Source organism: Pomacea canaliculata, linkage group LG8 (genome assembly GCF_003073045.1).
Source record: "Pomacea canaliculata isolate SZHN2017 linkage group LG8, ASM307304v1, whole genome shotgun sequence".
Lineage (NCBI taxonomy): Eukaryota > Metazoa > Mollusca > Gastropoda > Architaenioglossa > Ampullariidae > Pomacea > Pomacea canaliculata.
Genome location: NC_037597.1, coordinates 8,422,606 through 8,448,723, shown reverse-complemented (window position 1 = coordinate 8,448,723; position 26,118 = coordinate 8,422,606). Strand labels below are relative to the sequence as shown.

Below are 26,118 nucleotides of genomic sequence, written 5' to 3'. Positions count from 1 at the left end.
GTGAGATGTTTTAATGAAATGTTTTCAATGGAACTACAATACATTGTCTTTTCTATGCTTGAGCGAACGCATGTTTTTTGCGTGCAGACGCATGGATGTGCGTGTGCGTGATTATGTTTCCACGTGTGTGTGTGTGTGTGTGGACACGAGCAGGAATTTTGAGTCTCAATAACATAATTTTATATGTTATTTTTCTATGAATTGTCTGTTTGAAATCAGTCAATTTCTATGTCAGGTTCTGTAATATATATATACATCCGCACCCTCACATACACACCAGCACTTACACATATATACACAAACAGCCAAACGTGCTCATGACAGAGACGCATTACATGGACGCAGACACATTTATGTAGGTACATTACGAATAGGTCCAAGAAGAAGAAGATACAGCTAAGGGTTTTGTTTTTCTAGATGCATAAATATTAGTAGAATTAAAGGAATAAACACCAAGTTCAGAACTATACCCTCTTGTTTGCGAGTTCCCTATGCACTTTCCCCCAGGTCTTGCTTTTTGTGACATCACGTGACTTCCTGATATTAAAAAACCCACACATGGCGAAGAAACATACAGAACTCAAAGGCAAGAGCACTGGAGGACCTGTTGTTGGTCGAGTCTGTACCTGGTCGAGACGTTACGGCCCTGCGAGGGTGAGGTCAGAGCTTCCCTGTGTCCTCTGTTTGTTCTGCTTACTTAGAATTACCTTTGTTGTGCACTTGTGTCAGTACCAGAGGTTTTCAACATAGCCAGGAGCATCAACCTTGTTCTGGTGGGATGACAAACCAAGTTGTGGATTGATGCAGAAACAAGAACTGAGATTCGAGTGGATGGATATGATACGGACCAACCTCTAGTTTTCATTCGTGACGATGGTGTTACCAAGCTGTGATCTGCCTGTAGTCAGAAGGCACAACTTGGAATGATATTTAGCTGTCTGTCCTGACTGGATTGGTGGAACGCCTTGAGATTTGGTCCTTCAAGTTTTACAGGTAACTGCACTTCATTCTGTCAGAGTAGAAGATAATAAAATCGTTGAAGTGAATTGCAATATACATCTTTCTCTGTATATTACTTTGTTTTAAATTTTCCACATTTAAGCAGCTTCATCTGAGTAGTCTAGTCAGTCTAAATACCTTCCTACACTGCAGCTTAGATTGAATGGTCTGCAGTTTAAAATTGTTAAACAACAAATAAGCACTAATATCACAGAATGGTCGCAAACTCTTTAACGAAAATATTTTTTTAAAAAAACACGACATTGAATTACAGGACATTTTGACAGTTAATAATCAACAGAACAGTAATGAGTTAAAATGACAATACACATATTCTATCACGTTAGCTTTAACATAAATTAGAAATGTTATCAGGTAATTATAGCAAAATATATTATGTCAATGGCAGTAACTGGTCCTTACATATTGTTGTAACAGTGTTGTCAACAAATTTGAGAGGAAGAATACAACTAACCTACTCCGAGATGAAATCAAATCCAGCAGCCCTGGTGATCACTGTGGTCATAGCAGCCCTGGCCCTGGGTGCCGGACTCATCATAGGCTACCTACTTCGCAAACCCGAGGGGCAGGAGGCAAGGTCTGGCATCCATGGAGAGCTCACTCCCGTCAAGCTCTTACGGAGTACCACGGAAAACGAGACGTTGAAAGAGTGTAGTGACCTTATGGACAACCCAGACATAAAGAAGTAAGTTAATGCATGTCGTGTCAAGACCCCTATAGACCCGTCTACCTGTTTATTTGGTCACTTCTTTGTGTCCACGTGCATTTGCCTTTATTTATTTTGTGTTATCCGTGCTTTCATGTGTCTGTGTGTTTGTGTGCTTGCGGCTTTGGCCGATAGGAAAAAAGCTAACGTTTATTTCGTGTGATAGCTATTTGACCAAAGCGCGTATGAACGCTTGCCGAGCCGCAACGTGCAACGTAGAGTTGCCGAGGAACTACGTCGTCTACCATCTTGACACAGACACCATCGTTATCGACGGAAACCTCAACGAGAAAGCCTGGCGGGATGTTGGGTGGACAGAGTCTTTCGTTGGTACGTCACTTTTTCTGCTTTTCATATTTCATTTCTCTTTCTGCTGTTTTTTGGTATGTTGTTTTTCTTTCTTTCTGGTTGATAGCTATGTCTTGTCTCTTTTCTGCCTTTCTTTAGTACGTCACTTCTCTTTTTCTCAACCTTGGTAGGTGGCAGTGTGTAAGGAAAGGTAGGGTGGACAAAACATTTACCTACTTTATTGGGTAATGTAGAGGAACTTAAAAGGTGATACATTGAATATTTGATTATGATATCAAGAACGATGTCCAGAGTAGGAGGTGATGGGATGGAGATGAGTGCTCTGGACCTTCGCTAACTGTAGTACTACACCGTTGTAAACATTCAATGTTCTCAAAAAAGTATTCAAGAATTAATTTCGTCTGCATAACGATGTATTATAGGAATGAATGCATTTTGTGTGTGCGTGTGTGTGTGCCTAGGACTCCTTAACTATTTCTTTTATTACGTAGGTCATCCATATGTAAACTTTCTCCTTCATTCTTTCTACTTTTGACTCTTTGACGCCTGGCGGTGACTTTTTTTTACCTTCCTCCTTTTCCTCCATCTTTAAGTTTTCGCCTTCTCATTTCTTTTTGTTTTGTCATTCTGCATACCCAGTTAGCAAAAGGTATAGGTAGAAGTGGTGGTTGTAGCATTGGCTGTGCCAGTGACAGGCAATGAAACTGGTTTCTGGATCTTTCCAGATGTTCGAGGCGAGAACTTTCCAGCGCCACGTTTCGAAACTCGAGTGAAGATGAGATGGGACGACAGCAACCTCTACGTAGGTGCCTACATCCAGGAGTTCGCCGTCTGGGCCAACCGCACGCTACACGACACCACCAGTAAGTCGGTCTGAGGCGCGCGCTCCCACACGCACACATACATAAATAAAATGCATATATATACACACACACCTGACGTACAAACACATAAAGCAATCTCGGGGGGACTAGGGTGGTAACTGCACAATATTAACAAGTAGCAAGCGGACATATTCACTCAGAACTAGACTCATATCGTCTGCTTAACTTTGAGGTCGACGCCTATTCGCTCACAGATTACCACCCACTGTGTGCTGCTGAATCATTTATCTCTGAGGTAGCTTATCTCTGCTCTATGGCCACGGTCCCTGTCGAAAAGCGGTTTGTTTTACATGTTGGGACTGAAGCGTACGCCGGAGGGCGCTGGGTGTCAGCAAGGCCTCGTCCTCAAGGCTCTTTGTACATTTCTCTCTTCACCCTTGTTTGTTCTGGCTTAGTTCAACTCTTGCCAGCACTTCGCTGGCTGTTTTCCCTTCTGCTTCAGGAATGTATCAGCAGTTGTCATTTGTCTGTCTATTACATATTTTTCTAACGCTGTATGTGACCATTAAGTTTCATATTACATTTTCAATAGAAGCAGGAAAAAAATAGTCACTACACAAAGCTTAATATTTCCAATGTTAACATTTTATTCATCCTTTAACAGGACATTAGACAAACCAAGCCTTAGAAAATTAAACCACCTTATATTTTCTTTCTTTAAGAGTATTCGTGTTTGAACTAGAAATCTCATTCTGGTTTTGGCTATTTTGCAGTTTATCAAGATAACTCATTTCAAGTTCTTTTTGACACTGAACAAAGTAACCACAAGTAAGTAGAGAGTTTAAGAATACTATCATTCTGAAGATGAACTTTGTCACCAAAAAAGTTAGCCACATATTTATTTATGGCAATCACATGAAAAATATATCATTTGTGAAACAAACTAAAAAAACGGACCGCATTTGACGGCGCTGTAGACATTGCTACTACACTTTTGCACAGTTATAATAACATATTTTTTTCATCAATTCACTTGGTCGACTAGTTTATCCTGCTGAAGGATCTAACAGCGTTAATGAATCAGCTGAAACATTATTTTTTATCGTTTTAAATTGCATTCCATCATTATCATCACCTGCTGTTGTTCTATATTGTTGCCTCGTTCTGGCGTGTTTCAGATACAAGGAGATTTCTATTAACGCCTTGGGAACTGTGGCAGACATCATGCTAACAAGAGTAAGTCTCTCTCTCACACACCATACACATTTTCTCTCTCTTCTCTACCTGTTTAATTCAGTGTGTGTGTGAGAGAGAGAGAGAGAGAGAGAGAGAAACTATATTCACTAACAATAATTTTTTTGTCCCATATGTAGCTTTTTCTAATTACGATTTTCTTGTCTTGGTGGTTATGTTATATTTCTAAACCTAAATGCATACCGGCATTAAAGTACACACGAGCTGTTTGTCAATAAGACCGTCCATTTACAGCCTTATATGGACGATGGAGAGCCTCTCAGCTTCTGGGAGAGCGACGTGCTAAGAGCAATACAGATTGATGGGCCCATCAACGATCCTCGGCGCCGCAGTATGTGTCATCTGCAAATCTTTGAACAACACACTTTTTGTCATAATATCACTCCGAATTTATTATAGTAATTCAGAGCTTATTGCTGCTTGATAAGAACATTTTTTTAATTGTTTTGAATTTTTGTGATTTAACGTTAATAAAACTGCTCTCTTATTATGTCTAATTATTAAGCGTAAAACTAAAATTTCATAGGTATCTAAAACTTTATTTTTTTTATTGTTGATCGTGGTGTCACCATGACTTTGTTATAAACCGTTTGAAGTTAATAATTTGTTATTATTAACCGAATGCTGTTAAAATATTTTTAGTGGCATTTTGCTTCTATTTTCTACATTCCAGATCAGCACTGGACAGTAGAAATGTCTTTGCCATTCAAGCAATTATTTGCTGGTGTGACGAGAGAGAATGAAATGCCCAAGGACAAAGAAATATGGCGAACAAACTTTGTCAGGTCTGTCTTTACAGAACCGTATTTTTATCTCAGATGTGTTAGGTTGAACATATCAAACTCTTTTTTTTAACACATTCACGCACGTTCATCAGCTAACTTCCTTAATGTAGAATTATAATTATTCTCCTTTAATCTATAGTAAATGATTTGCTTTATTCGTCCGGTTAAGCATGGCAAAATGGCAAAGTATGTTAAGATGTAGCCTTACCTTTTTAAATATCGGTTATTTTTTCTACTTTAATGTTTGTTACTTGTTTTATATCATATAGTGCACCAACGAGAAGAAATAAAGAATAATTACTTGTGTGATAGTGTTATAAAAGTACTTAATTTATCAAATAAACTTGATGATAAATTTTTATCATGATCTGGGGAAAAACAAGGGAAGTAACAAAGTAATGTATCTTCACGACAGTATTTACTCCCCTTTATAAAATTCTTTTATATTATAGATTAAGAAAATTATATTTTGTTTAGTTGTTATTGAGTAAATTTATCATGAATGTACAGTGATAATTGTCACTGGAATTACATTCTTTAATATTTGTTATTTTATTTGTTTCAAATGGCTCTTGTGACTTGAATTAAGTTTTTGCCTGTTTCCAGTTTATCTGCTAGCAATTAGCAGCACCTTGCAAATCCCCCTGACTTTTGTTTTATGTGTTTAACCTTGCAGATCTGAGTGGCAGACAGAAATAGTTGGGGGGCAATATCACAAGGTAGGTTCCGCTTAATACATCAGGAAAACAACTTGTATGAGGTTGATATACAAGTAAAGGATGCCTAAAGAAAAAAACTTCTGTATATTTCATCTGCCAGTCTGAAGTATGTCAAAATAATTGTTATGTACATCTTAAAGTATGTGTCATAAGCTTGAGATATATTTTAGTATCTCTGTTCCAGCGGCTGGACCTGGATGCAGATTGGTGGGTGTGGCAGTCACCTGGAGTTGCCAACATTCATTTACCTGATAGGTGGGATACTTTTGTTTATAATGTGTGTGTTATGTGTGTTTGTGTGTCTGCACACACATGTTCGTGCACTTTTTAGATTCTTTTTATCAATTTTCATAAATTTTTGTTAACTTTAAATTGTGTATTCTTCCCTTTTTCTTTCAACTCACAATTTTCCTATTCTTCCATGTATATAGCTTAAATATTATTTTCAATTTACTAGCTAACTTACTGCTTTTCCCGTTCCTTTCTCGCACTTCACTTTTTCCATTCATCTTACTATCTAATGTTTCTTTGATATTCTGAATTTACTGTTATCTGTGTCTTTGCATTACCTTGTTTTCCTTGCCTGTCCATGACATATGAAAAGAGGTGGTACTTAGTCAATGACAATGACCAACTTTATTAATCCCATTGGGAAATTTAATCATGGAAAATGTATTCATGTACTACATGTAAAGTTGTATTACAAAATAATTCTAGTTACAAGGTAAAAAGTATGAACAAGTGACACAATTTTAATAAAAAGGAAAGATAGAAAAAACAGAAACAATCTTACATCTAGAGAAACAACAACCTTAATTTTTTTCAGGTGGGGTCTAATACAGTTTCGCAATGCTTCGGTGAACAGCACATCGTTTCAGCCAGATAACAAGTGGGTCGTTACTAACGCTCTTCTGGAAGTATACAGAGCTGAAAAGGTGCGTACGGCAAAACATGGGAAGGGGCGCCTTCTTTTACCACGAAACCCTTATTGTTAGTTAAATTTCTAAAATTAATTTAAATGTCTCATGTTTGGTGCAACCATGCCAGCTGATAACTGGAGATCAGAATCCCTATCTTAGATGTATTTTGCGATGAGCAAACAGACAAGATGTGGCCAGCTTAGGATGATGCATTTTTCAGGATAAATGCTTCTGCATTTCATTGGGTGTGGTCAATACTCAGACAAAAACGGTCATACCTCACTGAGAAAGAGAAAAGATTTTCAAACAAAATTAAATTTTCGATTCGCTTGGGCATTTGTCATGGTCTGCTTTTACAACCATAGAAAATCTCGTACAGGTCTTATGCTTATCTAGGCAAAATTAAAACAAAAACTCTCCTGCTTGTACAATCCTTACATTTCTTATGTATCACATGGCTTACAGGCTTACAAAGCTGTCAACGGTCGCTACACTGACAACAAAACATTGCTTCAACTGCCGCCTTATATTTTTTCTCAACGTTGTATACGCGACCTGGGCATCGAACTCGACTGGGGCGGCTTCCGGATCACAGCAAAGTCGGCGGAGAAATCTCTCCAAGATGGTCACACTCGGACTGACCGCTATGTCTGGTTTGGAGATCAGAAGGAACAGTTTTAACCCAAACAACTTTCCAGTGATGTGATAGAAACACTTCGCTTTGACTTCTTCATTTGAAAGCATTAGATGAAGGAAGATTTTCATCTGTCTCCGCAATGCTTGAATGGATAAACCGTGTATGCTATGTTCAGGTTATATTTTTGCGTAACCAGTGTCTTTTAATAACCTATATTTTTTTAATTTGTAGCGAAAAGAATATATTTTTAAATTACGATGTGTTGTGTTATTTTATTCAGAAGTTGAAGAGGCTGGCGATGGTCTCCCTCTTAGTTCATCTTCCCGTTCAACATTCCTCCTTGTTGCTATCAAAACAATTTTTCTGAAGAGTTGAAGAAAGTAGAAAGATGTTGTCAGTGTATAAGTCCTGAGAAAGTAATCTGTATTCCCTGAAGGGAACACACATTCCTTAATGATCTGTCTGTGGTCAGTTACTGAATGAAAGAATAGAACAATATTCTTTCTTCTCCTTCTACACTCTTTACACAAATATATGATTTTTGTTACATTAACTTATCATTTGCGTAATCATGGCTACTTTCTCGTCCTTTGATTGATTGATTGATTGATTGATTGATTGATTGATTGATTGATTGATTGATTGATTAGGATTGTTATATGGCGCCAGGTTCAGCATAGAGCTACTTACCTCGCGCAAAACACACATCCTTATACATGCGTGCACACGCAAGATAGTCTGTTAATTATTTGTCGATTTATCACTATTAATGTGTTTATGACTATTACTAAGGAGTAGGTTCTGAGTGCATCCCTTTTGTCAGAGCCTGTGAGTATCTATGTACGTATAAAGAATCTCTTAAGAAAAGAGAGCAAGAACTATTCTTCTTTCCACTTTCACCTCTTTTGACGATCTGGAAACGATTCTGTGCATATAGCATCTGTTTACAGGACCGGTTGCTTTGCTGTGATGTAGCTTTAGTTGTTAGTTTACCGTAAAACCAAACTTCACCCCTCCACACCCGCCTTGGGAACACTTTAATTGGGAGATCAGGTGCTGATACACGTTGGCCCTAATATACAGGGTGGGAGAATTCATGTTACAATGTGAGCACAAGCCTGAAGTCGGTATCACATGTTACAGCTCGTGGACTTTAACGGATTCACTTTGTTGATGAGAGTGGGGACAGAATAATTGGAAAAGGTGATCGCGGACACAAACTCAACAAGGTGACATTTTAGTTTATTTGGTATGTACAGCATCCTATCGCAAAGGACATTTCTTTTATATCAGTCAGCCTAGAAAACCCCACAACCCGACGTGACTGACTGAGACTGATTACATTTTTATGTAATTATTATTTGTATTAATTTCTCAAATAACAACGAAGAGCAGCAGGACAGTGGCAGTGGTATACATGTAAGCGACAGTTAATTAATAATTATACATTGAAGTATACCGAATTCTCACTTACATTTTGGTACAATAACCTGAAAGATTTTAGCCTACCAGGCTGATATGTTGCAAGATAAAATAATAGCGACATATAATATGTCAATAAATATTCTTGCTTTCGAAGGGACAAGAGGAGTAATTTTTTTTCCTTTTAAGGATTTGACCTGTTTAAATGACCTCGCACTAAGAGACATCATACTGAAAAACAATCACACTAAATGTTCAACCTCTATCAACAAAATTAGTCATGGGCCATGGTCTGACTGTCTGGCCACAGTAATGTCAAACAGCTAGAAACCCACCTAGCCTCCAACCTGTGTGTAAACACTGATAACAGCTATAGATAAATGGGGAAAAAGGAAACCTAGATGTGTAAAATGAAGGAGGGGAGATTGGGCAGAGTAAACTAACCCCTAGACGATACCCGGATACGCAAGTCCGTCTGTGAGTGTTTGGGACACCCACCACTACCATCTATGGTGGATGATCAACATCCTTTCTGAAAGACTGATAGTGGAGTCGGCATGTCAGTAAACATGGAGCGCCCTCTTTCTTTGACTGTTCTTCTCTCAAGATCACATTATCTTGTCAGCGTGACAGACTCTGTAATTTAAATCCAATTTTATCTTTTCTTAGCTACCAGCATGTAGAGTTCAAGAACAAGAGATATCGGGGTAAAAACATCTCCTTTACACACCCACAAAGAACCTAGAAGGCCATATGTCAAGATTCTCAGCTCTGGCAGTTAATAGTCCACATAATTTAGTCCTATTGCTCTTGACAATCTTTGATTCTTCCTGGGGTTTTGTTTTGTTTTTAAAGAAATACCTCAAACTTTGTTTACGCGACATTCAGCAATTTATACTCTAGGGCTGAAGTCATGGCGGGCCACTGTGTGGACGTTGGTTTATTTTGTCATCTGCTTCTCCATAGCTACAAGCGAGCGAGAGCACAATGGCAACTTTCAGTCGGGTTCAGGTTGGGACTGTCGGAGTTTGTGGTGCCAGCTCATTGCATCTGGTGATTCGAGCATTGTCAGTCAATCGCTCAGCGCTACTGAAAGGTAGAGATTTCTGTGTTATTTATATCGAGACATTACATGACAATTTATTGAAATAATCCAGACATTATGTAAAAACAAGTACATTTAGACTCAACGTTTATGCTGGAATTACTATGATTATTATTATGATTATTATGATGATGATGATTATTATAAATAAATTGAATTAATTATTCACGCAGTCAGTCAACCATGTAGCTCAGTCACGTAGGACAGACTAAAAATTATGGCCCTAAAGGGGTACAATGCAATCTTAATCCAACAGTGATGATATTACGATTTTGGGGTAGGTTCCATATTGGGTAGCTTATCTGCGGTTGATTGTGGAGTAGTTGTTTGTTGGTTCAAGATTGCTAAAACAACATACACTACCCTTCCCTTTCCTCCACATGTCCAACAGACAACGTGATCTGACATCGGTGAAGGAAAATGTTGCAGAATAGGTAGGTTGTGCTCGCGCATGGCACATGGTGTGTGTTAGACACGCTGAGCCACTTGCGTTCAGAGGGACCAAGCTGCACTATTGATACTACCGGAAGCTAACCAATGGTTATTGCAGCTGATCTTCAGCAATGTGGAGAAGCGAATTGAGCACAAATTGTTAACCTTAACCTATGGCTGTCTTCACGACCTTGCGCCTGTCTATCTGCAAGAACTCATTCGCTGTTACTAACCCCAGCGGAACCTTCGATTCAGCAGCCACTTCAGACTTGAACGACCGAGTGTTCAGTCAGGAATGCTAATAAGAAGACTGCGGGTTTCAGATCCTTCTCCAATGTAGCCCCGCTTTTGTGGAACTCGCTTCCCCTCCGACAAGGAGTCTGATAGTATTGGATCTTTCAAGAAAAATCTGAAGACTCACTTGTTTAAACTTTTTTGAAGTTTTCATTTGACCTACAGTTTGGTGGCTGCTGGGATCACCGCGCACTGAGCGCATCTTTGTGATGTGGATACTAGCGCGCTACAAAACTACATCATCATCATCATCAATGGCGTCTCATTTTATCAGGGGAGGTAAAGACGGCCGGAGGAGAGAGTTGTCTCCATCTTACCACACCTTAACTTTTTTTAATCGAGTCAAGTCATAGATAGCTTTACCCACTGGTGTTAAAGTTTATCTTGTTCTTTAGAGAAAGAAAACCATCATGCTTCACTCATTTTCTGGATAGCGACCTTGAGAAGAACATTGCAGATGATTTTTAAAATGAAAATTCCGCCAACTCTTTGACATCTTTTCATAAACATTTGATAGATAAATAAAGACATCTCCATTCACAAATAAAATTATTTCTTTGACTGTTTACTTTGGAATAACTTTTCTATGTCATCTTTCACTTGTTATCTCGAAGATAGACATTTTGAGGTACTTATGAATATTTCAGCAATTTTGTACGTTTACTGTGAGGATGGAAGCGACATAACTCCTTTATGTTTTTTTCTCTCAGTGAGCAAACCTTGCGGGCTTAATGTGGGGACCGCTCCATATAAACACAGCAGCAAAAATTCAATCTATGTTAGAGATTCATGTGGTCTGCATTGTATCGAGGTTTCAGTCAAGTGTTTGACAAAATATTGTCATCAGCCTCAAGATACTGTTGATATAAAAATAATTATTTTGAAATAAATGATGAGGTATGGGTGAGGGGGGAATTATAGCATAAGATAGGTATTTGGTTTGCTAAAAACCAGAGAATAAAATCAGTTTCACATTTTTTAGGGTTTGGAAAAATACAGAAGTTGACAATGAAAATGATAGTTATTTATTATTGCGGAAATTACGCTCCACCAGTGCTCGATATTACAATATAGTATCACAGAGAGAGAGAGAGGGAGAAAGAAGATCCCTTTTAGAATCAGTGATAAATTAAAAACTATATCTGCGGTATTTTAATTTGCACAAACGCAATCGGATACTAGCATCTACAAGGGTCATAACACATGTACATGTTCACTTTTAAGCATGGTATGCACACACACACATACACCCACACACCTGGAAATCAATAGCACATTTACACCTGTTCATCCAGGTGCAGACTGTATGCAGCATCACATCCCCTGTTTTAACCAAACGTCGTCCGAGAAATGTTCCCCAGCTTGAACTGGATGTGTGCGAGGTCACAGCCGGAAACAGATAGCAAACGACCAGCGGCCCGAGTTTAGTTAGCACATACCCGCAGGTGAAAGTGTTCTCCTTAGAATGGAGGGGAGGGGATGGGGAGGGAGTCGCAGCAAGCAAGCACCGCCTGTTGACCCAGCACACCGTTTGTCTGGTGACGGCAGCGTGCAGCCACACAGCCGCCCAGCCCACCACACCAGCTACACACGCAACCTCCAACACTGGACGAGAGAAACTTTCATCCGGCTTTTCTGTGAGAAGACGAAAAAAATAGAAAGTGAGGTGAGATGACGTACTCGGGTCGCTGTGTCGTTGTGGCGGTTTTCATCGTACTTCTCATCGGAGTCGGCGTCGGTATCGCCATCGGCTATTTCGTCATCCCAGATAAAAAGGATAAAGGAAGCAGGTAAGGCTGCGGAATGATCGTTTAATGAAGATTCGTGTAAGTCAGGGTACAGTGACACGCCATGTTTTTCTGCAATTTAATCTTGATCCTGTATTTTTTTCCTGTAACGGTCGGACTTTTCCTGTGAAAATAATTGACTGCCAAGCCCTACACTTGCTGGTAACTTACTTCACAGACTAGAAAATTGAGTAGTTCGGATGGATATTCAATGAACTGACTTCATGTGATTAAAGTATTATGGACATGAATAAGCTCAACAGGATACAGTGTTAGCAGTGATGCAGTCTAACACTAAGGCCTTTCGTGGGCGAGTTGCTTTGTATTTTTACTCTCACCTGTGTGTACTTGATAAGGTGGTGCATCGGGTTCAGATGTGATTTTAATGTTTGTTGCAGCGCAAGTACACCTGCCACGATCGTCACCAAGTGGGTAATACGTGACATTGTTGTTGAGTTAGAGGGTGTATCAGGAAGTCAGTGGGATCTGTGTGTGCGTGAGAGAGAGGGAGAAACAAAATTGTGTAGTGTGTGCAAGTGTATGACTGGTGTGTGAGAGAGAGAGGGTGAGAATGTGTGTAGTGTGTGAACTGTGAGAGAGAAATACTGTTTGTGTAGGGGATGTGAAAGTGTGTGTGGGGTGCGAGTGTGTGTTTATGTGTGAGTGTGTGTTTGTGTGCGTGATGTGTGTGATTGTGTGTAAGCGCGCGAGTGACCATGTATCTGTGTGTAAATATTTTGTGAACTAGCAGTAAAGGGCAGGGCTTTGCTGTCACGCTTGTAAATTTAAAGCTTGCAATATTGTTATATCAAATGGCGGTTGTCTAGGGAAGAACTTTAAATCTTTCAGTTACAGTTGTGAGTTCTGCCTCTTGCTAATTTACTGCACACTCTCTCAACTCTTATTATATGGTTTTGTTTACACAAATCTATCAGCCCTATCTATATATGTTTATATTTGCATGTGTATGTACATATTTATATTTTTACCCACTGTGCCGTTAAACATACACGCATAGAGAACATATACGCACTAACATGGATGCATATTAAAAAACACATATAAAAATAGTTTTTAGATTAAAAAAATAACAAGCTTTTGTTTGCCTTCACATATTGTCCTGGATGACTGACTCATTGTTTATTAACAGCACACTTCGTGTATCTAAAATATCATACAGCAAATGCCTTTATATTATTTCAAATATAATAAAGCAAACCGCTTACTTCAACATTTACTGCATGGTACACTATGTGTTTTGCGTGTGATGAGAGAGTGACTGCAGCCTTAGATGAAGCTTTGATTTTTATCTGCTTTTAACATTAATGTGTGAAAAGTCTCTCTTTTTGTGCTTCCATACACTTTGACATTTTCTAGCATTTACAGCAAATATAACTATACTAAATTCTAAAAAAAATAAATAGATGTAGTTAAACTTTTGGAAATATGTCGGTGCGAGAAATAAAATATGTACGAGCGCTCACACACACACTGTTTTAGGGCTCCCAAATGTTTTGTGGATTGAGAACAATATCAAGATTCAAATGTTACTCTTATACAATAAAAAAACACATTACTCACCGATTAGCCTTGCAGTATTTCCTTAGTTTCTCTTGTAATTGTCTTCTGTCTACATCAGTTAAGACATAAACATGTCAGTCAGGGAAGAAACTCTGGCTATCTTCTCTTGCCTTATTTATTTAAGCACACAAAATATTATGATCACCAGGTTGGTGTATATATATATAGAGAGAGCTACATTAGGAGACGAGGAAGTTTTAATTCTTCCACTGTCGTAAACAGGATGAATAAATTGGGACATATAATAATAATTTCTTTATCTTTTCAGTGCGAGATCCGAGAACATTCAAAGGTAAGAAAAACATGCCAGTGTGTTGTATCTGTATAAAGAGTGGGGTGAGGGGAAACAAGAATACACATAGCTTAGAGAGGTCACAGGTTAGTACAATACTCTTTCGACATTAGAATATGTCAATTACTGGAAGTTATTAGTCGGTTCGTGTGATGAAATGCAAGTACCTATGACTATTTCTGTACTGTTTCTATATTTAGCTGAACTGTACACAGCCTATATCCATCCAAGGACTTTTTTGAAGTATCATGTTTTCGTTTAAACCTTTTATAAAGAATCAGACAACCGATGCAACGCTTGTTTGCTAAATCTTCCTTGACAGATAACACACAAACCTAGGCCTAGTTTTTTTTTAAATTTTGTTCTTCCCCTGCTGAGTGTGTTTTTTGTGTGTTTTGTTTTTCTTGCTTAAGGTCTGAGATACTGTGATTTATTCTGACCTTGACCCAGCTGGTGTATACTATTAAGTCGGTAACAAGTGTATTTGCAATTCATGTACATGTGAGAAACGGTGAAAAATGTAGACCCCGGGACCTTTACTGTGTTAACTGCTCAGGTTCGTACCACTTGGAGGCGATCGTCTGCCATCTGTGTATTGTGCTGAGGTAACATGAAAACATGTTATTCGTTTAGCAGCTGGTATATTTACCTTTGAACTGAGTATGAAAACTCTGATGACCGTTTAGTCCTTTTCTTCTCTCTCTCTCTCCTTCTCTGTTTTTCTTTGTGGGTGTGTTGTTTTAGCTAAATTAAGAAGATAAAAACTCATTTTGTAGGTGAAATTTGCAGTCCTGGGTGCCTGCGTATGACCATGTAGAAAGTATGGAGGATAGTGTGCTGACTTGTGCGTGTGTTTGTTTGAGTGTCATACTACAAATTTATGGCAATGACAATAATAATGTTAAGTTTAGTTAAGCTTTATTATGAAACAAATGATTACATTATTGTATATTTCTCAAAACTACCTTTTTCGTTTATTTTCTTTATCCTTTTAGCCGTCGATATCATCTGCCTCTATTCTACAACCACACATTGATCCTGATGAAAATATTAACCTCTCAAGACCTTTTTTCTTCCCACAGTTCAGTTCTTTTTTTTAATTTAAAGATGTTCATTAGTTCATAATTCTCCTTTGTCAAAGACTTTTAGAGCCAGAGATTTTCAAACTGGGGTATCTGTCCACAGTTACAGGGACCAATGCGAGGCAAACGTCCGGCTAGCCGAAACCTGCAGACCTGCCCTTCCTCGATATTACGTCACGCACCGGAAGTCAGGGAACATCACTATCGATGGCCGTCTGGATGATCCCGCCTGGCAGAGCGTCCCTTGGACCGAGAACTTTGTTGGTGGGTGTCTCTTGACACTGGTGTTCAAGTAATCAACGAGTTTCAGCCTTTTTTTCTGGTCTGTTATAACAAAAACAACACTCGAGTCATTGTCCCCCTAGAAGAAGCCAAGTCAAACTCTGAGTACAGGAATGCAAGCAGATGTAGATGCGACATTATGTAACAATAGCTTCAGAATGAAATCAAGTGGACCACAGCTTACCGAAGAAACTTTTTAAAAAATGAAAGGTTAAAAAGTAACGGTTAATCCGTGACCTTAATGTTGTACGGGAGTGAGGTGTTAGCCGCCTGGCAAACATTTCTTTATTAAAATAAAAACAAAAGAAAAAGAAGAAATCATCACTTTGGTTTTGACATCTGCCACAGACATCCGCGGAGTCAACTTCCCTGCCCCTCGTGAGGCGACTCACGTGAAGGTGATCTGGGACGACACCACGATCTACGTGGGCGCGCGCATGCAGGAGGAGCACGTGTGGGCTACTTACAGACAGAAGGACACACGCAGTAGGCGTTTTTATCCTTTTATCCCTCTTCCTGTTTTTTCCTTTCTTTCCTTCCATACTTCTATATTTCTTTCTTCTTTCAATCCTTCCCTTTGTGACTATATTTTCTTCCATTCTTGTATTCCTATTCCCTCTTCTCCTCTTTGTGCTCCTTTCATCTGACTGCTGCTCGACACCTTTTTGTTGTTTCATTTTGTTTGTTGGTTATGTGTTGGTTATTTGTTTGTTTGGGTTTTTTTTTTTTTACTTTTTAATTTTTGTTGTTTGTTTTTTGTTGTTGTTGTTGTTTTTTGTTTTGGTGAGCATGAGATGGCGAGTATGATTGGCTGACTAACACGAAGACATTGCACGTGCACGCAAGTTCACCTGTATAATGTCTGTTTGCATCTGTGTGCAAAATTAACTTCCTATACCTCAGTTCTCTTGATCGTCGTCGGTGAAAATGTCTGTCTATATATATATATGTGTGTGTGTGTGCGGGATATTGTTTACGAACTGTAAAAAAACATACTACACTCGTGGATTTTTAATATTTCTAATATTTAATATTTTTTATTATTAAATAATTTTTAACGATGGTATTTTTAAAGGTGAAAGTCGTTTTTCTTTTCAGTTTATCAAGAGAATGCATTTGAGGTGAGATCTGCAAATTTATTTTTCATTAAAATCAAATCCAGCAGCTGGTCGTTTCGTAGTTAAAAGTATAAACGTACATCATTACTATAGTATGTTTTATAGCATATGTAACTAATCGTGTAAGAGCTGATATCTTAAATTCATGTAGTTAATACTTTTATGTATGTTAATACTTTTATACTGTCATGTAGTTAATACATTATTACCACAGAAGATCGTTTTTCGTAAAACGTTTATCTAATAAATATTTTGACCATTGGCTTAAGTGCTTTTTTTATCGTGTTGCTTCCCCTTCGCAGGTTTTCTTTGATGTTGACAACAGTATGTCTTGGTAAGTCCAGAGCATTTTTAAAAAAAAGCATAAAAGGTCTGAGAATAAACGGTTTTAAATGATTCTATAACATTTGCTTTAATAATCTGACATCTACTACACACATCGCTATGTATACGTCCCTACTACTTACCCTTTATTCTATGATGCACAATTTGATTGTCATATGGTACAAATATCTTTTTCACTAAGTTGAAGAAGTGTTTACCTTTGATGTGAAAGCGCGGCAGTAACAACAAGCATTGGTTGAAAGGTTGATAACTGTTGCTCAAACTTTTTGCTTAACCTAAAAATAGTATATATATATATATATAAAATATATAAAGTATATATATATATATAAAATAATAATAATAATACATCTGCAATTCAATGTTATAAGCATATAAAATTGATGAATTTATTATGCATATCATATACATTATATTTTGATGTAGTGATTGTTGTTCATTCTATACTGTTCAGCATATACAAGCTTTTACTCCTTCAATCACTTCTTTTTCCTATTCCTATTTCTATCCTCCTAGCGTAATTTATTTTGGTAAGCATGCAGACATTTTTCCCAGCAGTTTACAAACCTCTATCTGTACTACCGATGCTGTTCAAGGTACAAAGAAATTGAAATCAACGCTTTGGAAACAACATGGGATCTGCAGCTCTCCAGGGTTGGTCCCTTTAACTCTCGACATCCTCTTTAAAACAACATAGAGTGTTATTAAATGCTTTCTTTTGTTCTTTTCGCTCATTTTATTTAAATGACATCCGGGGATTGTTGGAATGAAGCAGTAGCGACTATGGGAGTAATTGTGGTGGGGTGGGAGGAAGAGCTGTTCATTGGGTGCGAGAGGCGGACACAGTAATTTACTTATAAGTAACTAGTAACATGTACAACTTTAATGTGTGATGCAATATATATATATGCTTTAAGTTTAAAGACAGGCTTGTTCACATATATGTTTAATGTTCTGAGTATCTTGTCTGATTGTACACAGGCATACATCGACGGAGGAGACTGGATGGACTGGGAGGGCATAGCAGAGAAAGGGGTGTTCACAGACGGGGGAGTGAACAACATCAGCAATCCATGTATGACTTCTTTCATCTTCCTGGAAAAAAAATTATCTTGTTGTTGTTGTTGTTGTTGTTGTTGTTGTTGTTGTTGTTGTTGTTGTTGTTGTTGTTGTTGTTCCCTTTAAATGTTTTAAAACTATTTCCTAATGGTTAACGCACTTGAAATGTGCATCTAGGGCTGTAAACTTTCTTTTCATATCTGGCATTACTATTTTTTCTGAGCAGTTAAAGAACTTGATAATCGGGAATGTCGATTAAAGTCTGAGTAATTCACACGTTAGAGAGAAATACTCTAAATCTTTATTCAGACCTGAAACTGATGCCTCACGATGATTCCTATGCAACTGGGGTAATGACCTGTATATTTACAGCACCAAAAAATGTTTAGAGGGTGTGAGGGAGATTGGTACATATTCACTACTAACACAACTTTAATATCTTCATTTCTCACAGCTACATACTGGTCAATGGAAATGGCGTTTCCTATCTCCAGGCTTGTAGAAAATACTACCAGAAGTAACACATCGCCTAAAGATGGAGAATACTGGTTCGCCATTTTCGCAAGGTGAAGGACTTGTCTCCTTTTAGTCTGTTTTGTCTGCCTGCTTGCTGATGCCAATATTAATTAAAACAGAATGATAATCGAGCAACATTTCACTAAATGCTCTTAACAAAAAATGTTATAAAAGCTTTTAGTGAAGTCGGTAGAATTGTGTCTCGTATTGCCATCTGTAGATAATACTGCGAAAACATACATTTCAATGAAGTGCCTTTATTTTCGCAGGCCAGAATATCAGACAAGGGAGAATACAACTACTGGGCAGTATGAAGTGGTTGGTCAGATTCATATCCTTTGTTATTCCAGAAAAACCTTCTCTGTTTCTTCCAATTAATCATCTCCTTTTAATGGAGACAACTTCATCTCACTTTCATAAAGACTTTCACGAAAATACAGAGGGCTAAAGTTATATATTGTCTTTTTATGCTGCACATTTCTAATTAGATGATGGGGTTTGTTAGGATATTTAGCTGCACGCATATATTAAAATATCTTTTTTGTTAAATGCTTGTAATAATTATGGTCTCTCATTTTCTAACTCATTTTCACTTAGAAATATTAAGAAATATTGACAGTAGCTCCAGGTCATGCATAACTGCTTGTAAACCTCTGCATGTGCAGGTACCAGGCTCAGAAACATCTTGGTGGTCTTGGAATCCTACAGGCGCGACCAATCTTCACCTACCTAACAGGTATATAAAAAAAAACACTTTGTTAGAAAAAGTAAGAGAAAAAAACGATAAAAGATTTATACAATTAAACGAGAATAAAGTTATTCACTTGTCTCTCTGTTCTGGCGCATTGTTGGTTGGTCAGCTTCAAAGATCAGCACACACAAAAAATCATTTGCATTTAATTTAAGTTTTTAATTAATTGGTTTCAGCAATTATAATGTTTGATTATTAAAACAGAAGCTGTATGTATTTTTTTCTATATGCTTTTCATGCAGGTGGGGCCTTCTGTATTTCTCCTCTAAGCCCGCAGGAAGCGCTGACTTCTCGGATCGCGAGGTAACTTTCAGAAACTGGTCCATGTACCAGGGCCTCTTCCAACTGTTTGAAGATGTCTGGGTATGTAGCCTCGTCCTGCAAAGCAATGATTACATCTGTTAGTGTGATTCCTCTAGTGTGGTATAATGTGATCATGATTATTAAACTACAGAATCTCATTTTCTCACCTGTCTATTGTATCTCAAGATCTGTAAATCTCTCCTCCTCCAACACACCACCTCAATTCCTGTACTTTTATTTCCATTTGTAAGGTAATAGGATAAGCCTTTGTGTAAGCAACATTTCACGTCTTTCTTCTTGAATTTTTTGTTTGTTTGTTATATATTGTCATATTGGTTGACAAAGCTAGGTACAAGGCGATGGTGGTGACATAACAAAGGTGTGTGATCCATAATTAGGGATAACTTTGCAATCCGTTCTACTACAAAGTTTGGCAAGGGACTGGGTGGCTAGGTACGGGTGTACGCAATAATGATTAAACGTTGTGCATTATAGATGAAAACGTTGAAAACTTTGTAAACGTTGTGATTTGTTTCCTGCGATAATTTAGTGGTGGGGCTGGTGGTGGTGAATATTATTAAATTTTGTACTGATACCTTAATGCTGTTTTTTTTTTCTTTTTACAGACTTTCAAGAAACTGAACAACATGTTCCCAGACGACCAACGCCTGTACAAAGTACCGCCTTTTATTTCAGACTGTTTTGCCTCCTACACTGTGAACGTCACAGAAGATGGAAACGGTTTCACCGCAACATTAACAGCTCTGGATAATCCACTCTTTAAAGGATCCATTGACCAAAACCGTAAAGTCACCTTCACGGGTGCTTAGGGGATGTCTTGGGTTACTTGTTGTATTGCCAGATTCTGACTCTTGAAACGCTGATTATTTCAAAAAAGGTGCATGAAGTATAGAATAGGGAACACCTGATCTTAAAATTGTTTAACTGCCTAAATAGACAGAAAAAGCCTTTTTTAATTACTCTGAGCAAAGAAAATATAGTTATTTTGTCATTTAGAATTTCTTATTAAAATCACCCTAGAAAATTACTCCAAAATTAAGTTGCTTTTAATCAGACTATTAGTCAAAGCATACGTTTAATGTGTATTGCTTTTGATGGCCTCTTTGATCTCTGAGGGTCGGGTTATAATTGTTTTATCTCAATTCAATAATTATAATTTTTCAAACGTAGTTCTTCTCATCCATCGGCTTCACCTGTATCGTTGTTATATGTTATAATTTGATTTTGAAATCAATTTTTTGTTATCGCTCATTGCATTGGTTTCTTCCATTTCTTTTTGAGTGCGTGCGTATGTGGAAGTTAACGTTCGATAATAAAGTTTATTTGAAATATTTAGTTAGAGGAGGCCAGCGCATTTATGCATATGACAAGCGTGAGTCCTACTATGCAGCCATCAGACATTCTCGCTCTTGCCAAACTAATCAAACTAACGCAGTCTACGTGGCATACTCTGCCACCATTTGACAGAAAATTAATAGTGAATAACAAATTCTTCATGATCCTCTGCATCTGCATAACAAAGTACGGAAGGCTGTTAATAATGAAATTCGTTGGCATCCAAAAATGAAGATGAGGATTGATAATGATTGATGAGGATGATGATTGATGGATGATTGATGATGAGGAGGAGGAGGATGATGATGATGATGGAAAAAGGAAAGAAGGCTTCTGTATGTGGTTTGTTTGTTTGTTTGTTTGTTTGTTTGTTTGTTTGTTTGTTTGTTTGTTTGTTTGTTTGTTTGTTTGTTTGTTTGTACGTATCAAGTATTTGATGGCATCTCGTTCTCTTTTGTCTCGAACTGTACGAAAATGAAAATAAAATACAAATGAGGATTTCTTTGATTATGCAGTCTTTTTAGGAGCACTGGTTAAACTGTTGTCATCACTGTAAGAACACCCTTGCCGCCAAATCTGAGGTTGATTTGTCTTTTCCTATTGCCTTTAAATTTAACTATATGATTTCCAGATCCCATATATTTATCTAGAGAGAGAGAGAGGGAGGAGAGAGCAATAAATGAGTAATACATTTCGTTAGAGTTTTGACGAACGGTCCTCTTACATCACCACCATTCCCACCCACACCAAACATAATCGAAAAAAGGAAAACAGAATTTTCCTAGCATTAGGAGGAGCCGGTCCGAATATTATCTATGCATAAAATATATTGTGCAGAACACACTGAAATAATCATTGTTGTTTTAAGCTATCTATTTATTAAAAGCCCATATACTTATTAAATTAGGTTTATAGTTGTGCTGATCAATAAATATGCTGATCATGGATAAGCTACTGTGCATCTTTGATTAAAATGAGTGAAAGCGACTTTTTTTCTCAAAACGCTCCACCCCTTCTGTCTACTGCTTCTGACTCGGGAAGAAAGATGTTGATGTTGATGTTGATGACCGACAAAAGCTCTCTCCGCCAGCTCATAGCTCAGGGTGGAAGAGTCAGACACAGGCAAATCGTGCAAGACTCTTTCATGCATTAATAAGCCTGTCATGTTTCGGTTTCATCGGTTTGTTTTGTTTCATCAGCTGGGTTCACTACGTGCTGAATAATAAGTCGGAAAATGAAGGTGCTGGTGACCGTTACAGTTTGTTTCTCGGTTTACTAATTCACTGTCACAAAAGCCACAAGTGAGAACATGTAACATTAGGAATTATTTGCACGTTCATATGACATAGTTGTTTATATGGTTGTTGGTGTAAATAACAGAAGGAGAGAGAGAGAGACTTTCGCCCCGCAGAAACGCTGTTAGTATTCATTATTTACTGTCACACGTTACTAATAACATATTGTTATACTTGCTATATTCTCAACTCTGAATTTAAACTACCATATTAAACGAAATAACTCCAGGTGTTCGTGAAGCTATTCTTTGAAAGCAAACATTTATGTTCTTTAGTCAAAATATAGTAGCAAACATGCTTTATAACATTTCCAGCAATAACAACCTTAGTTTACAGATATGTAGATTATTTTTCTTTGGGTATTTTTGTAACATGTAAAAAAAATCTAAGAGGTATACACTTTTAATAGTTCCTGTGTTTGGCTGTGACATTAATGTACGGATGTAAAATTAATAATAGTTCGATAAACAACGGGTAGATTTTGCAGTTGAATGATTTTTCACATCAGCAACCACACTATTCTTGCATTGAGATGTCTTAACCAGCACAACACAGTAAATATAAATATTAATCTGTCCCAACGAGGCTTAATGAAAGCAGCTTGTTGTAATTACAAACCCCGCGAAATAGTATTAGTTTTATCCAGACGCATTTGTCTCCTAATTTACTGAGTGTAGCCCGTTTTCAGTTATAATGACTCTCCAGACTGACCTTTTTACATCACCGATAATACCCCGCCACAAACTAGCCACACAGGTATGTCTTTGACTTGAACACAAACAAATAACTTAATCCATTTATCGTGGAAAGATCGACACTCTGCTTCAATTCTTCTTTTCATTGTAGTCGCCATTTGTAGGACGTCACGTGATCTCAGCATCTCGTCTTGTAATGACGGGATCGCAGCAATTTTGCTTCAGTCTATCATATTTGTAAAAGATACTTTCCCAGACTTGTACTGAGTCACCTCAAGACAAACATACCAGTCACTAGCAGCAACCAGCATGCTTGTTTGTCCCGGCATGTATTTGTATTTTTTCTATCCCGTAATGATCATTGCTTGCTCTAAAATTTACTTTTTTAAAGTTATGTTGCTGTAAAAACTTTGAGATTTACTAATTTCCGAGTACCCTGGCGGGCCGGACTTTCCCCACCCCTGATGTAAATCATGTAAAGGAAATCGAAATCTGATAAAGAAATTTTGACAAGTGTATCTCAAAAAAGTAAAAACACTTTGGTGTCGGGAATCTGAAAATCAACGAGCTTAGATCTTATTCTAGATCTCATCGCATAGGACATTTGTTAACAAACTAGACATGACAGCTGAGAGTTTGCTTTATCTTTAGCAAATGATAGTGTCAATTTTACATCTATAAAAAATTATTAAAACAGTTTCTTAACATTAAAAAATCAATCTCTCCAAAATTCATGGGACAATATCTACTTTTGTGACTACATGGCCAATAACCACCACCAACCCGGCTGCAATAACTTTAGGAATAAGATATTTATTGGCCAAGTGACACTGCACGTGGAATCTGACTTGATGATGAAAGAGTCAGAACAAAAGAATGAATAATCAGGATTATCTTATATAAATATATAAACACATACACACTATCCATCTTCCTCGCTTGCTCTCTAACCCTCCCTTTTTATCACAGACCCTGCTTCACAGACTGCAAATGGACATTCAGCTACAGCTGGTCCTGACACGAGCTACGGAGAAGTGCAGAAAGGTTATCCCTTCAGCAAAGAAACTACTGTATATCTCAACGGGAACGTTCTGGCCCACGACTGTATGCCTGACCCCAGGAGACAAAACAGGTCATTCCCCAGGTGGAGAGCATCTGTCACAATCTTGCACATGCTCTTCCACATCTTCTTGCTCGTTCTTTTTCCTCATCTCTGGCAATGTATGTACATGCATGCATAAAACCTTTAGATTAACTTTCATTTTTTAGTGGAGTGGTATCAAAGGATGATAAATTACAGAACATTGTGTCAGATTATGCTGGTGAAACTTTGGGGACCTGTTAATGATGTGTGAATTTTCATGTGTGTGCCTTTGTCTGTGGATGGGCATAAGCATGATGTACTGAAAAAGTTCAGGGTATTTTTAGGATCTTATATATATATATTCAAATATAATATTTAAACAAGGCTAATATATGTAACTGTGATAGATATAGTAGGAACCCACAGAATATATAAAACGCAGCCAAAAAACTCAAATGAACAATAATAAACTCTTACCTGATGTCAAATATATATCCAAGTTGTTTCATTTGTAACCTAAATAAAATCACATATCTGTAATTACTTCTTTTTAGTCCACTTCATGGACGCCACATGGCAAATCAGAAAACCAAGATACATGATTTGTATGAGTGCGGTGTCTGATTTTGTGACAGCCTACACAGATTTTGTGACAGAAAATAGATTTGACATATCAGATCCCATAACTCAAAATACTAGAAAATCAGACAAAGATCAGTAAATTATTATATTGTCTGAAAAGTCGTGGCTCACTTAGCAATAGATGCGCTAGTTCATTTTTGGAAGTACTAGCGTCATTCGCCTGACAGTTCTAGCTTCATTCTAAAACAAAAACTGAGGGATCTGGCTGAGTTTTGGAGATTTTACAAGTTAAATATAAAAGATCAATCAGTGCATTTTCGCCATAATTTACCGATTCACTTCAATAAAGGGAAGAACGTGCGTCAAGTTCGTGAAATCCTGCATAGCGTTTATGACCACAGTGCTCTACAAGAACGTCAGGGCCAAGGATATGGTTCGTGATCAAGTTCCTCGATCATTGAGGCTCATCGAAGTTGATGACGTCATAATAAAGGCATTGGTCGAGTCAAACCCACGTGACACGACACGAGAGATTGCAGAAACACATTGAACTTTCATAATGCAAGCGTTTACGACCACCTGAATAAGCTGAGATGTGTAAGCAAGCTCGATATCTGTGGAAAAGATCTCGTTGGGCTTGTAGATGTTTTTCTCTGAGAATGCGACAAATGAAGATCTGTTCAGCTGTGTTCCTTCCTTATCTGAAAGCTGTTAATGTTACAGTCTTCAGTCCATCGGCTTAGTACGGCACCACCTAGATATGCATATGAGTAATAAATAAACAGAGAGGTCGAGCCACAGTCTTGAAAGTTCAGGGTAACGTTAAAGTTCAGTAGGACATGCACAGATAACGAATGGTAACAACTTTCAGAGTGTGCCTCAACTACAGAAAGGCAAAGATATCGTATCTAAAAAAATCTGGTTGTCTTGAAACGCGAGCATTTTTCACACTGCACAGTATAGCTGTAGCTGCAGAATGTCATTGTGACCTGTCTGTGTGTATGTAAAAATAAAACCTATGTAAAGTGTCTCAACAAATGCGTTTACATTCAACAATCACACGATCGAGAACGCCCATATACAGCGGCCCTCGCTCGGTCTTAACAGCGCATGCGTTGGCATAATTATTTTGTATAATTATTATATATTCACAAGCACATGCATATGCAAGCTTTCTGAGTTAAAAATATTATAGTTCGCTTTGTCAATACGATCATCTTTAGACGACAATTAAAAAGTTCAAATTAAACAGCAGCTAAATCCTCCAACAGTATATGACACCTAAACAGTATAGAGCAGGGGTGGGCAATTAATTTTCCCAAAGGGGCCGCATGCGAAATTGGGGTGGTTTTAGAGGGCCGGACTAATATAGTTAACTCAGTTTTACTCAGTTTTACCCAATACTGTATATATCCCAATACTGTATATATATATCCCTTCGCCAGCGGGCGGGCCGGTCAGAGACAGGAGGCGGGCCGGATTCGGCCCGCGGGCCGCCCCTTGCCCAGGTCTGGTATGGAGAATATATATGTATTGCACAGTCACTGCATACAGCCAAGTAGA

The 26,118-nt window shown here is 37.9% G+C and overlaps 2 protein-coding genes across 2 annotated transcripts; both read left to right on the top strand.

The window, feature by feature from the left end:
• The first annotated feature begins 570 nt into the window (after window positions 1-570).
• On the top strand, window positions 571-7,625 carry LOC112570642. The gene is made up of 12 exons (XM_025249183.1): window positions 571-993; window positions 1,438-1,705; window positions 1,893-2,056; window positions 2,761-2,898; window positions 3,633-3,687; window positions 4,038-4,095; window positions 4,348-4,444; window positions 4,787-4,898; window positions 5,575-5,617; window positions 5,802-5,872; window positions 6,444-6,552; window positions 7,003-7,625. Exons 2-12 carry the CDS (start codon window positions 1,485-1,487, stop codon window positions 7,216-7,218), a joined length of 1,284 nt encoding a protein of 427 aa, XP_025104968.1. The 5' UTR covers window positions 571-993; window positions 1,438-1,484; the 3' UTR covers window positions 7,219-7,625.
• A 4,280-nt stretch (window positions 7,626-11,905) lies between these two features.
• LOC112570908 lies at window positions 11,906-20,899 on the top strand. Its single transcript, XM_025249623.1, has 14 exons — window positions 11,906-12,217; window positions 12,613-12,642; window positions 14,064-14,087; window positions 15,273-15,433; window positions 15,800-15,937; window positions 16,550-16,572; window positions 16,872-16,903; window positions 17,511-17,568; window positions 17,896-17,989; window positions 18,428-18,539; window positions 18,759-18,807; window positions 19,155-19,225; window positions 19,483-19,603; window positions 20,170-20,899. The coding sequence occupies exons 1-14, from the start codon at window positions 12,099-12,101 to the stop codon at window positions 20,371-20,373; spliced, it is 1,236 nt and encodes a 411-aa protein (XP_025105408.1). The 5' UTR covers window positions 11,906-12,098; the 3' UTR covers window positions 20,374-20,899.
• The last annotated feature ends 5,219 nt before the right edge of the window (window positions 20,900-26,118 follow it).